This window comes from Neodiprion lecontei, chromosome 7, assembly GCF_021901455.1.
Source record: "Neodiprion lecontei isolate iyNeoLeco1 chromosome 7, iyNeoLeco1.1, whole genome shotgun sequence".
In the NCBI taxonomy this organism is placed as follows: domain Eukaryota; kingdom Metazoa; phylum Arthropoda; class Insecta; order Hymenoptera; family Diprionidae; genus Neodiprion; species Neodiprion lecontei.
The window spans coordinates 20,039,435-20,053,051 of NC_060266.1; the positions used below are offsets into that span (position 1 = coordinate 20,039,435).

Genomic DNA, 13,617 nt, shown 5'->3' on the forward strand with positions numbered 1-13,617 from the left:
AAAGAGAGAACTTCTCTCGGTGTCAATTTGCATGACACTGCACTCCAGGTGTATACAACCGCCGACAATCGTCGTCGGGAAAATTTTCTTTCACCCCGTTCGAGTCTCTGTCCGTATCACGTACGACTGACGTTCCGAATATACCTGCCGCCAGCTAAGCAACCGACGAATCGTCGTTACGTCGAGTAAAGTGCAACGGCAACACACCGAGGAATGGATTACACGCGTTGATAATCCCCACCGTTCGTTTTCGTACTTCCATCGCGTACCGGAATTGTAATAGTATTATACTCGTGACTGGCCGAGTGACTCTTCTCGTTTATTATAGCCGCGTGACAAGCCGGTGATTACAATTTTCAGCTCGAATGATTGAAAATTTAGTACCGCGCGAAACTATCGTCGAATTACGAAATCAGGTTGAAAACATTACAAATTTGATATAGCGACGTTGATTTCGATCTATTCGCGTGCCAAATTTACTATAAAAATTATTAGATTTTAATAAAAAAAAAAACAATTTTAAGAGAAACTAGAAAAATTTCGTCTCAATTTACAATATTTTTATAGTAAACTTATTGTATATGTAAATTGAACATGAACAGTGAACGTGTGGCGAAATTTTTAACAGCGTAGTTTATAATAATTCTGAAACATTCGTTGAAACCTGTAACTTAATTCTTCAGTTCTGTTATGAGGTGAGATATGCGAAAATATGCACCAAAAATTGAGGATAAAAAGTGACTTTAGATACGATTTTATTTCATCTTCGATTCGTCGATTCTTCGATTCTTAGAACTGTGATGATATTTTTTTTAGTCCATCTGTAAACGGGGAACTGAAGCGAACTTCAACTCGGAATGTCAGTTTACGTGGATATTAATAACGGACAGTTTAGTGAACGCGCGTTGTATTATTTATACAGGATATCTTATGCGAATGCGTGTGTTTGATCCAATAACTGAGAACTCGTGTAAAAGAGAGAGAGAGGGGGGGGGGGGGGAGGGGGGAGAATATCGGAGGAAAGACGTACGTAAACTGTAAATACAGGTGTTTTGAATTCTGTGTAAACAAATAGCAGCCGTCTTTATAATACGTAACATCGCACGGAGTGTAAACATTGCAACTCAATTTTATACAATACATGCTTCTAGTATATAGGGTGTTACATATACTTATTATACGCACTTGTGTTATACGGAGTGAATTTCTAACGACCGAACGGTTTTTGTGACAATTGATGCCTGCGCATGATTTTAATGCGCATGCGCTAAAATTCAATATGACTCAACGTTTGTAAGCTGAGAGAAATTTTTAGTTGCTTTTACCGCTCAGTCCTTGACTATTTTCATTTTTTACCACAATCGAAAAATATAGTTCTAGGTAGATATTGAAAATTAGTTTTACAGCCGTTACCGGAAATTCTAGTATCCGAAAATTTAATTCTTGTGCAACGATAAATTGACGTTGAAGCCTCGTTTAACTAAAAAAGGAGAGTCAGCCTCACAAACTAATTTTGCGTTGAAATCGAGTTGGGAAAATTTTGCGTAAGTACTTTTTTTTTATAGAGCGTTAAATTTCCTGCAAGAATCTGTGTTTAGATGGTTTATAAGTCAAGCCGTTTGCGAGAAGGGAATATTCGAAAATGGAAACAATAAAATAGGCACCTCTGAATATCAATATTAAGAGCTCATATTTCGCTGAGATATTTTAATTCAAATGCTCTATATACCGAAATTTTGCTGCGTGTTTAAAAGAAAAAGTAAATTTGCTGCACTCGTCAAGTTTTCCAAATGAAACATCATATTATAAATACAATACAATATTGTAGAAGTTTTTAACAACAATGTATCAATATAATACAGATGCCGCTTTTAGGAAGGAGGATTTTCATGGAAAACTTTTTGAAATTGGTAAAAAAAATTTCACAAATTTCAATACAGGTAAGTTATGTGCGTTTAAATCTGTCGAATTTCTTTATTTTCTACAATATTTTAGTTATAAAAAAATTAGCGAGTGCGGATTTGCAAGGTTTTCTTGCCGCACTTTCGTTTTAAGATAAATATGTGGAAAAAAAAGAATTAATTAAGTACAAGGTACAGTATCAGAAGTAATCTACGTATGGAATCGTTATGGTAAAATAACAGATCGTAAGCCGTTGTGGTAATACTGAGTTCAGAGTTTGATTACTCTTGTAAGTTTCCCAATTTGAATTTTAATTCTGGTTGCAAAAAAAAAAAAAAAAATTGGTAGGTAAAATCGTCTTTTTCCACAAAAAATAATTGATTTCGAGAAATCGAATAGCGGCGGAACTAGATCAATAATTAATGTGGAAAATCTTGGGAAAAGTGATATTGTAGTAGGCATACGTATAACGATATACAAATAAACATTTTCAAATGCCCAGAAAATGATTAACATAACCGATAATTTTAAAAGTTGAAGATTACTTGTATGAATTTTCATGCTATAATGTGTACGAGACGGTAAGAAAATATATTTTTGATTTCTTTCTTGACTTTTCGACGATGGATCGACGCGACATTTCTTCTATAATTAACAACACGACTAGAGAGCTCGATTAAATTTCAGTTGAATGACTAAATCGAAAGTGCAGGATGTCTACTAACAATAAAACGCGTGAAATCGAAATTTTCCGAGAGTTCGAGGTGTCCAGAATTTTGGAGAAAGCATACACTCTGGTTCGTCTTCATCGTGGTGTCGAGTAAAAAATCCGTAACAATTTCAAGGATATTTCCAGGACGTGTTCGGGTCACTTCAGGACATTCAGGAAAAATAAAAATACTTATGCAACAACCCGTTAGCAGAGAAAGACGAAAAATGGAATTCGAGGCGGAAATCGACATTTTAAAAACAGCTACTCGTTGAAAGCAAATAAATAATATCGTTCGCGATAAACTTTAAAATAGAATATCGCTAGGACTTTATAAGGACGAGAAAAGTTCAAGGACATTTCCAAGACGTCAAGGACTTGTTAAAGCTCAAACGTGAAGGACCGAAGGCTGCAGGCGGTGATCCTCTTGGATGAAATCTTGGGGCATTAGCCAATGCAGAGAGTAGGGCAAAGCCATGGCCATGAAGAGGTAGAGATGGTAGGGCAGAGGCGACGTTGATCCGACGAAGAGGAACCACATCCCTCTTCTGGTGGCATCGCGGATGTGGTGACTGAGGAAACCGGTTATAATTACCCATAAGTAATAGCCGGACGCCGAATGGTGGAACACCTTGTAGCTTATCGCGCTAATCAGCAAGAGCAGCAAAGGTATCGATGAGCAATGTAAGATCGGCCTCTGCCCTCCCAAGTTCCGAGCGTCCTGTGAATAACGATCATCGTGGTTTACAAATCTGCTTGTTTTCTCAGGGTTGCCACTACAGTGTGCCTTATACATATTTCGGCGACGAGGAAATCGTAACGTTTAAGGTTTTTTCCCGAAGAAAATGAGCATCTTTTCGTTAACTTTTTCACGAGCCATAACTGGATTAAAACTTTTGTAATGATTGTGCAGCATACTCGTGTAATTTAAATTGCCTGTACAAAAATGTCCGAGCACTTGATAAAAAAATTGTTTTTATCGTCTGACAAAATTATTATACGTATAACGTAAAAGAATGTTATACACCTCTATTTTTTTTTTTTTTTTTTTGTCACCCTATAACACGGATCGAAATAAAAATTGAAACTGGTTCCGTCTCTTGTTTTTGACTCGCTCGACCCTGCTGTCAAATCATTTTCAAAATTGAATAACGTGGCTTAAATATTGCGCAAAAATAGAGAATAAAGGGGAAATTATTCCATACACTTATTACTGCTTTTCGTCAACGCATATCAAGCGGGCTTTTTTGGTGTTGGATATTTGGACGCGAGTTACGATGGCTCGAGTGAGTACATAACGTTGATTACAATCTAGATCAAAATTCCATTACCATTAATTCAGATTTACATTCTCATTCTCAATTAACGATGTGTTAAAAATGTACGTGCGAAGTGACAAAATTGCATTTTTTTATCTTTTTTTTTTTACCATTGTGCTAATCTATAATCGTGTATCCGGATTTTATCAGATGAATCTTTCTAATTTTTGCAAAAAATAAAAAAAACATTACTCGAAATGATTAGGGTTTTCTTTTGATTCTCTCTAAAACGCTTCAATATCTTGCCAAGCAATTTCTTATCCAGAATTTTTCAAGAATTTTTCTCGTCCTCGTTTTCCTCATTTGTCTCCGCATAGTTTCAAATAAATTCAAGCTCCGTGTTGTCAGGCGAAAAAAAAAAAAAAAAATTAAAAAAAAAATGGCAAACCATACAGGTGTATTTAAAAGTTGTATCGAAAATTTAGCGCGGACATTCGGAAGCCGGAAAGTAAAATAGAACTATATCAGTAACCGCAGCAGCTGCTAAAATTTGTTTAAATGCCTTTTCAGACTTTATAAATAATTGGCTTGATTTCTTGATGATGTTTTGAAAGCCCTTCGATTTGAACTCTACTTTAGCAATTTCAATTACCCTTCGCTTTGTGATTAACATACGTTGTACGTTAACATCTGATCTGGCTAACATCCCGGCATTTGTTAAAAATATTTTAAACGCAGTAAACGTGCCAATGTATTTGGTAAAAAATACGCATTGCAAAAAATTTTCGCCGAGAAAATGTCGCGTTTTATAGAGTTAATTAATATAAGATATTAAGGTGAAATACTCACGCGCAATCTCCAACTTTTGGCTAACAAAAAATGATCCAAATCTATGAGCGATGATATTACGAAGCACAACGCTATGCCGAACGCGTTGCGAACTATCGATTTACCCGAGAGTGCGACGATAAGGGACCAGCTCAGGCCGCCGACGATAGCATGTGTCAGGTTATCGGATACCGCGCGTAGCTCGAGACTGCTTAGCCGGTAAAGTAGAACGTCACCGATCCGCGACGTTCCTCCTATTAGGATGGTCAGGAGAATGCGAACGACGGTTTCAGCCCGCAGAAAGAACATTCTAGACGCAAGACGCTGCTCTTGACTTCGACCCACGTCGCGGATTCACTTTAATCTTCGATACGATTCAACTTGGAATCAAGAAAATGTTAAGTTTCCGCTCCATTTTACGTGTAATTATTACGCACCACGCGGTCGTCGTTGACTAGTCACAGTTCACGCATCGCGCATCGCACGTGTCAGATTAATGTCCCGGTAGTTTTTTTTTTTTACCGACAGAAAACGAGCGGTTGCGTTTTCGAACCTCGGATTTACCAAGATTTTCCCATTCCCGATTGTCACTTTTTTTTTACGCAATAGATTCGAGCTTGTCTGAAATATTTACTCGAATCTCGCGAAACGTCCAACTTCTTCGGTCGGTAAGAATATTTACTCCTCGATTTTTGATGACTTCGTCAGGCGTTTGAATCAATATCTAATTCTATGCTTTGATAATTTATCCGGCATCTTTTTTTCTAAATCTGTTGTAGATGGAATATTAAGTACTTCTCGAAGGGTGATGATCGTTAAATTGTTATTGTCGACAGCTTGGAATTACAGTATACGAAAATAAAGCAACTTGAGACCCGTTTCTATTTAGCGGCATTACCACGCGACGAAAGAAATCTAGCGCTGTTATTGGCTGAAGATAACAGATAGTTCCATGTGTACCAAAACACGCCTGCCGGCCCAATGAGTGGGCCCAATTTTCCCATGGCACGATAACGTCGCCAAAACGAAACTGCGACAGCGACAACTTTCGACTTTCAACTCCAACTAGGCCATAGATTACGTATGATAAAACTATATCGTGCGCTATCGAACGCAATCAGTATTTGCGGACGCTGTTCGGATGTCGAAAGGTTTCGCAGGCACGATTCTTTAGGATAGGATTAATTCATAATTAGTAAATCAATCGTTCTTAAGTAGCAAATAACGACGCTCAAAGTATTATTTCGACATGTCTAACTACAAACAAGAATTCAACAAGGTAAGATCGTACAGGGATCATTAGAGAAGACAGAGTCTAACCTAATCCAGAAACCATAACACATTACACAAAATCGATCAATAGTACACCTGTGACAACACTCTTTTTTTTTTTCTGCTAGTTACGAGTATTCTTGTCTTCGGGAAATTCTCACGTGATGGAATTTCACCAATTTAATAGATATCGAATATTCCTGTGCGATTTGATTTCTCGATTTTTCTCTTGCTTCAATTTATCTTTCAAAATCTTGTGCTTTCTGTCCTTCAGCCAATCGATTCAAAGCGAGAGGAGTTCAGAAAATATTTGGAACGTGCCGGAGTTATGGATGCTTTGACAAAGGTGCTGGTTTCGTTGTACGAGGAGACCGAAAAGCCTGATGACGCTTTAGAGTATCCTTTGCAAAAGAATTTTTTCGACAAGAAATACTTGCTGATAATTTTCATGTAACGTCACAGTGCTCTCCGATCTGAAACATCCTTAGTCTTCTAAATGTTCTCAAATTTTTTGCGTGAAATGTTCCACGAGTTATTGTCTAAATATATTCGGCACAAGATGCGAATCCCGACCCTATTGACACAAAGAAAGTATCCCTTTTTTGGAATTTCACTTTTGCCAGTATAAAAAGAGCGGGTAATAAACTTGGTATTGAGAATATTGAACTTAACTGGAAACAACAGATACGTCCGGAAAAATTTGGGCGGCATAACGGACGCAGTATTAGAAACCGAGACACTGAGGAAAGAGTTGGAAGAGGCAAGGATGACGATCACTAGTTTGAAAGAGAAATTAGTCAAGTATGAGTCTGACGAAGGAGCGGAGTAACAAGTTCTTGTGGCAATACAAGTCGTCAAATACTAGTCCGTTGCTTGTCTTACGCGTTAAGCTGGACAGAAAACTAAAAACCTCAAGAAAAGAAATATGAATATATATATATAAATACATATATATATATAAAAATATTCCAACTACCGATGTGCCTTAATTATTATATGTCTAGGAGTGAACTTTCAAAACTTAGTATTAAAATTGTAACGTGTAGACATTTTGAGAAATGTGTTATTTCCATTAGAAGTAGGCATAGTACATTCTTTACTAGAAGTGGAACATCGGTCGATTAAAACGTCTAGCTGCGTGTTGAGATGGTTTGGCAAACAAGTTCAAAACTAAATATTAAACCTCTTCGCTTTTCTCTTGACTTTCATCATTCGTTCCTATTCAAGAAAAGATAAATGGCATTTGTTACGTACTATCTGCATAGTACATACCATTAAATGTTATTATTATTATTAATATATTATATTAAGACATAATCTAAGTTAGCTACCGTTGATTTCGAGATGAAATAATATAATGTATAAATAAGTGAATAAACTCTTTTTATACAGAATGCAGCTTGTCTTGTTTATTCATTGGTTTTATTCTTCCTTCGCTTTTAATATGGTACAGTTTTCGGTCTTTGTTGAATTCTTTTTTTTTTTTTGGTTTTTTTTTTTAAATTACTATTATTAAAAGATTACGAAGCTTGTGAAATTGGCGGTATGTTTTGCATCGACACAATTTTTAAAAGTATAAATTATGCGTACAGTTTTCAAGATACCAATCGACAATGTTCCAACAATCAAGCGTTTCCTCAGATATTTCTAAACCTCCTCGGAAGTCTCGAAGTTCTGTTTTGTCTAATTATGGCTGTAATTTTCGGGAGACCGAGTTTGAGATACGCAGATGTGAAAAAGGAATAAAATAATCGGAAAAGCCTACGATCGATAAAGTAACGCTTAAAATAGTGCAAAACCTAAAATTCAGCAATCAACGCACGGATGAATAAATTTGGTTGCACGCAAATTCAGGTAAGAGTTATTATTGCGCACTCTTTGAAAACATTAAAATAACAGCGAATGTTGATAGCGTAGCATTGGTAGTGTACGCAGTGAAGGCAGCATGATATTTGAGTTAGTTTAGAATGAAATTGATTTTTTAGATATGCGAAAATTGTTACAAATGTCCTCCTCAGACATGAAAACAACGAATCGAGACCACGACTTGATACATTCGCATGCTAACGATAACTTTTTGTGTTAATGGAAATTTCCCCGAGGAATTAACTTTAATTTGTTCTTTTCGACGCACAGTTGCGTGCAAGCAAGGTGAGTTTAAATAATAAAAAAAAACAAACAACACCATCAGTTCCTGGAGCGACGATATTAATTTGTCAAATCTTAGAAGAAAAGTTTCACGTCGACTTCATAGCCTGTCTACGTTTAACATCCCAATTATAAACCCTAGCCATGTTGACTTCCGTCGTTGTAAACTGGTCGCGCAAAAAGTCCAAATCGTGCTCTAGATAGCTAAGATTTCTCTTAGCAGCCTCAATGTTTTTGACTAGCAGCTCTTGGGCGTCATCCAGCATGTATTCCAGCATCACGTTGGCTCCCAGCCAGAGGCAGACTTTATTGGTCGGCGGTACCAGGGCCCTGGCAAAGACTTGCTCTGACAGTAAAAACTGGGTCTCTAGATCCTGGCTGCTGTTCTTCTCCGCCTGAAGCTTCTCAATCATTTCAAGTGACCGCTCCAACTCCGGTATTTGCGTTCTTAGCCTCCGACGTTTGTTCGATAAATTACACTCCATGAATTTGTATTTACTGTGCTGCTCGTCCAGCTTCTTCAACACCTTGTCCACCGATCCTTCGTTATCTGGTTTCGCCATAAATGCGTCTACATCTTCCTGCCATGCAAAAATTTTCTCCATCATATCTTACGATTTTTTAATACAAACATTAAGCCAGAACTATCGGCCGAGGTTGGAATATCAGGTTGTCTTATTCAGAAAAGAAGAAATAAATTCGCTCCAATTAGTTCCTCAAACTTTTCAATCAACAGTCAAAAAATACTGAAACAAATTGACGAATCAATTCTGCTATTTTGTGTCTATTCTGTACCAAAAACTTGGAAAAGTATTTATCGACACGTAAACACCAATCTGAAGCGACGAACTGATATATATTTGTAACGAGATGGGTACGTTAATCCTTGACGCAGCGGAGAAAATTTTTTTAGAAATCTAAAAGACAAAGCGAAAACTGACGAGTAAAGAACGAAAGAATCATTTTTCCGATACTTGTTTGAAAAAGAAAAATATCACGCTTCGGGGACTCGATCTTTGGGCGAATAAATGTCCTTTGAAAATGCGACGAAAACGAGACAACTTCAAGTGATTGAGCGAGACAAAAGATTGTCTCTATCAAATTGGAGGGTCGAAAAAACGAATGAAACCATATAAGGCAAGGAAATGCGATGGTGAAAGAAATTACGCAAGTAAGATCGATAATCGCACGGTGTTATTGCTGCCCGCGTTTTGGGCGCCGGTAAATTATTATCTCAAGAATGGTTTCGCTTAACAATTGATCGGAAAGATAAACAGATAAAGAACGTAAGTGATAGTTTTTAGATCTTAAATTCGTATCGGAGCAGATCGAGTGGATCTTTCACGATCGGTAAAAGGGATGTTGGGAAGTTAGTTTGAAATTATCACTTACCACGAAGTCTGCCTCCGGTATTCCGGCGTATGATTTTTTTTCACCTCCTAGCTTGGTCTCTAGATTATTAGTACCTTCCTCCATGTTGATATTTTCTACCTTTATTCTATTTTCTTAATCACTCTAAGCAGATCAAATCGCCGTTCTCGCGTGTCGGTGTCGATTCGTGCGAATTTCCACGGTTTATCTGCTGTGTTGTAGAGGGGACAACGTATCGCGATATTCGGCCTCGCTTACATCTAACTTCATTGTCTCGCTTCTTCCTTCCATCGGTAAGACAGGGACCGACAATTAGGTTTCGCCTCTAATAATTCGTTTTTTTCCTCTATCGTGTATTTCGAAATAACGGATTGATGTTTCATTGTAAGATAGTTTTGAGTTAAATTGTCGAATGTATGATGAGTGGATTCAGAATTGAAATAAATTTTTACCGTTATTTCTCTTCTTACTTCTTCACTTTAAATTCACAACGAAGAAAAAGCGCGCATTATTCTTGAAATTAGTAGAATGAAAAATTGAGAAAAAATAATGTAAATAAGGCGTAGAAGATTCTAGTTTTTAACTAAATGGAAAACGTAATCATCTGCAAAACTGTTTAATCTATGTGATACTAATGAAATAAAGTCTGAATTATTGTTTACCGAGTGATCTTCTTTTTCAAATATCAGTAGAAATATTTTGATTAAAAGTATTTTTTTTTTTCCGCGTTGAAAGAAGAATTACTTGAGCATCTCGCTTCGTTTAGAAACCTCAATAATGCTGAAGTAGCATTTTTTAATCACACGATCGCAGTACTGATTTGATGCATTTCTCTCACGAGCTGCGCAGTTAGAATCTGGAAGGACTTTGACACAGTCGGCACGAGCAATTTTGCAATATCGAAGAAAAAAATAACTCGAATCATTCGAAGATCAGTCCGTGATTAATGATCACGATGACACACTGCAGTACATAGTCACGATATGGCCATAGTTAAATATGCATATTTTCTCCGTGAGTCGGATGATTCGTCTTTGCTACAACGATCGTGATCTTTTAATAGAGTTAATTTCGATCTGACAAAAACCGATAGACGTTTTTTCGACTTAAAGCATCAATGATGCGGCATAACGTCGTTTGCTCGCAACTTACAGAGTACTATTATTTCACTTTAATCCGAGGAATAAACACCGAATGAAATTTGGTGTAAGTAAATTGAGAGTCTGAAAAGTTAGTAAACACATTTACGACGCGTATTTTACTAGTTTTATTCGTCAAGATAATGGGGGACTGGGACCATAATATAAGTATCACTGGTACGTTGCATGACGATTATTCCCAACATCTGACCACGCGCCAGAGCTATACTCTTAAATTAAACCGTTTTATGTAACGTCTAGCTGCTCATCAAACCGACGATAAACGACCGTTTCTATAACAGCGCAATTACTCGCGACTCTAATTTATACGAATTAGATCCACCTGCGTCCATCAGGTGCTGATTCGTGTATTGCGGCCAATTGACGGAATTGGTGTATAAAAGGGGGGAGTGAATTGGCTTGTCTCCTTTTTCCGTAAACATTAAGAATTCAGAATTTACTAAAGTACCTACTTATTGCAAGGACATGGGAAATTTCACAGTGAAACACAGGAGAATTCTGATGGAAGCACGTCAAAACAGGACACGATGATTGCCCATAAGACAATTGAATAAAGTAAATTATACAAAGATCAAAACCTCCCATTCTAAGCTTGGAAAAAAATCCCTCAGTCGTTTTGAATATCATTTCTTTACTCTGTAATAGGTATTTGTTATCATTCAATAGATAAATTTGTATTTCCTATAAATAACAATTCGAATTTTTAATTCCATCAAAATTTTTACGGGTGATTACAGCTGTTGTGAGAAATTGTCGCGATTTTTTTCAATTTTTTTTTCGTTCGTGTGCTCTTGATATATGAATTTAAAAAAAAACAAATTTTTTTTATCGAAAATCACAGCTTCCTGAAAGATTGACCATATGAGTTGTTTTCTTTGTTTTCTTATAATCTTTGAACTCATCAATTGCGATACGATTTTTTGATTTAAAGATCAAACTTCGCGATTTCGAGAGTTTGGACATTTTTTATTTATTTATTTTTTTTTATTTTTCTAACTTCTTATAAAAATCAATGTATGAAGTTTTTTTTTTTTACAAATCATGCCGTCAGATTTATCGCGGGGTCACATCTCATTCTGTTTTTTTTCTTCTTCTTTTTTCTTTTTTCCTATCGAATTTGAAATTTCGTTGAAATTTGGTGAAATGAAAAATTCGAATTCTCATTCCCGTACGTTTCGACAGAGAATGCTTGAAATAGAATTTGTCATCGAGAAGACAAATCCATCTGATCGAATATTTTAGTGGAAAAACGATCAGGATAATGGATAAAAATTTTTTGAGGAATTAATAAACAGCAATCGCGGTTCTTTGGGCCAGACACACACGCTGCACGCTCTCACATTTATTATACATGTATGTATACATATGCATACACAATATATTACGTATGTATCTACGCTTTGTACATATATGTATATAAATGACGAGTGTCATGCAATCCGCACCCGCACCCCGCATATTATGAGCATCGTGCAGCTCCAGACGGATGGATTGACTTGCCTGGAGCACAGCGTATTATCTCCCACATCCCTAATAGCGCTAATAGATCTCTTCACCCTCTTCAGACATCGTATTCACTCTCTCTCTCTCTCTCACTTTATCTCAGTGTTTTAATAACCGAGTTAATCCACGCTATACTCGTAGAATTTCTTCTTTGCAGGCTACCGTATCGTAAAATTCCACAATACTTGTTTTTCAGTGTTGAATTTTATTTCAATTCTCTTCATTTTCTATTGACAATTAGTATCCAATATAATACACACACACACACACACACACACACACACACACACACACTATTATGTTTTTAATTATTATTCTTTTCGCTTTGGATCCGACATGGCGGATGAAAATCAACTGTTGACGTTTTTGATTATTGTCAGAATACGTTTGGTACGAAATCTAATTCAATGAACAAAACGGCGCAGAGACAATGCTCTGACTCTTGAATTACGTGACAGAAGTCGAGAGAACGAAAGAGCATAAATATTACTAAAAACTGCGGGAAAAGATGAACACGTAAGATTTTTTGGTGAAATATAATAATTTTTGGTGTAAAAATTAGCCAACATGGACTTTATGCATAGGTAGAACAATTTTTAAGGTCAATCTAGAAATTTACAATTTCTTATTTATTTATGATACTAGTAATGAGAAAGAATAGTAACGGATAGTAGACTTTTCGGTAACAGGTAGAAAACTAATTTTCATTTTCTACCTCGAACTATATTTTTCGATTGTGGTAAAAAATGAAAACAGTTATATGGACCGAGCGGTAACCGGAACTAAAAATATCCCTCATTGTCAGTGTGAATAACGAAAATCACTCCGTCGAAGACTAAAATCTGCTGTACATTTACGGTTAAAAATACGGTTGAAATTTATAGGTATCGTTTTTTGTTTTCACCTTTTTCCTTCAAGTTTTGAGTAAAATCTGCGCTCTCATTCTCATCTCCGTCTGCGGTGAGATTAACGATTCTCCGTTATATCTGTACGGCGAGGCTCGTGATCCGGGTGTCGCGATGTCGGTTGCAGATAGCAAACAGGAGCGGCACTCTGGCCGTTGGTGAATGGCTGAGGCTCCGCGGCCGATGGATAGGATAGGAGTAAGCTCGTACATTGGCCATTTCCGCAGGAAGTCCAGCTACCAACCTGTACTGTAACGGTCGTTGAGATTGGAATTGAGCTCGCTATATGTTTCCTACGTAATGCATCGATCTCGTTTCACCTCCTCCGGTCGTTCATGGTCGACGTCCAATTCAATATGTCCCGCATAGTTATCGAAAGAGATCGGTCGCTACCTACCTACACACCGCTTAAAGAGCTACTCAATTAAGGTTTGCAAATCCCAACGGAGACCAATCTGGTATGTACCAAAACTTTGCTCAGGATGCATGGGACGTAGTCAGGCCAAAAATCTGTGCGAAACGCTGAACGTTGGAAAACGAAAGTATGAAAAGTGCTACTC

The 13,617-nt window shown here is 36.9% G+C and overlaps 3 protein-coding genes across 3 annotated transcripts; 1 reads left to right on the forward strand and 2 right to left on the reverse strand.

The window, feature by feature from the left end:
- Positions 1-1,954: 1,954 nt before the first annotated feature.
- Positions 1,955-5,785, reverse strand: LOC107220877 (transmembrane protein 267). The gene is made up of 2 exons (XM_015659645.2): positions 4,720-5,785; positions 1,955-3,332 (listed from the first exon to the last, which is right to left on the reverse strand). The coding sequence occupies exons 1-2, from the start codon at positions 5,005-5,007 to the stop codon at positions 3,000-3,002; spliced, it is 621 nt and encodes a 206-aa protein (XP_015515131.1). The 5' UTR covers positions 5,008-5,785; the 3' UTR covers positions 1,955-2,999.
- Positions 5,785-7,341, forward strand: LOC107220879 (c-Myc-binding protein). Its single transcript, XM_015659648.2, has 3 exons — positions 5,785-5,977; positions 6,245-6,366; positions 6,655-7,341. The coding sequence occupies exons 1-3, from the start codon at positions 5,948-5,950 to the stop codon at positions 6,797-6,799; spliced, it is 297 nt and encodes a 98-aa protein (XP_015515134.1). The 5' UTR covers positions 5,785-5,947; the 3' UTR covers positions 6,800-7,341.
- A 66-nt stretch (positions 7,342-7,407) lies between these two features.
- Positions 7,408-9,700, reverse strand: LOC107220878 (prefoldin subunit 3). Its single transcript, XM_015659646.2, has 2 exons — positions 9,511-9,700; positions 7,408-8,699 (listed from the first exon to the last, which is right to left on the reverse strand). Exons 1-2 carry the CDS (start codon positions 9,592-9,594, stop codon positions 8,208-8,210), a joined length of 576 nt encoding a protein of 191 aa, XP_015515132.1. The 5' UTR covers positions 9,595-9,700; the 3' UTR covers positions 7,408-8,207.
- Positions 9,701-13,617: the final 3,917 nt, after the last annotated feature.

What these genes read in the sequence shown, in the direction of transcription:
- LOC107220878 (XM_015659646.2), bottom strand. Translation starts at nt 9,594, where the DNA reads ATGGAGGAAGGTACTAATAATCTAGAGACCAAGCTAGGAGGTGAAAAA. An exon ending in TACCGGAGGCAGACTTCGTG is followed by an intron (nt 8,700 to 9,510) that starts GTAAGTGATAAT and finishes TTTGCATGGCAG; the next exon opens with GAAGATGTAGACGCATTTAT.
- LOC107220877 (XM_015659645.2), bottom strand. Translation starts at nt 5,007, where the DNA reads ATGTTCTTTCTGCGGGCTGAAACCGTCGTTCGCATTCTCCTGACCATC. An exon ending in CCAAAAGTTGGAGATTGCGC is followed by an intron (nt 3,333 to 4,719) that starts GTGAGTATTTCA and finishes CGTTATTCACAG; the next exon opens with GACGCTCGGAACTTGGGAGG.
- LOC107220879 (XM_015659648.2), top strand. Translation starts at nt 5,948, where the DNA reads ATGTCTAACTACAAACAAGAATTCAACAAG. An exon ending in ACAAACAAGAATTCAACAAG is followed by an intron (nt 5,978 to 6,244) that starts GTAAGATCGTAC and finishes TCTGTCCTTCAG; the next exon opens with CCAATCGATTCAAAGCGAGA. An exon ending in AAGCCTGATGACGCTTTAGA is followed by an intron (nt 6,367 to 6,654) that starts GTATCCTTTGCA and finishes TGGAAACAACAG; the next exon opens with ATACGTCCGGAAAAATTTGG.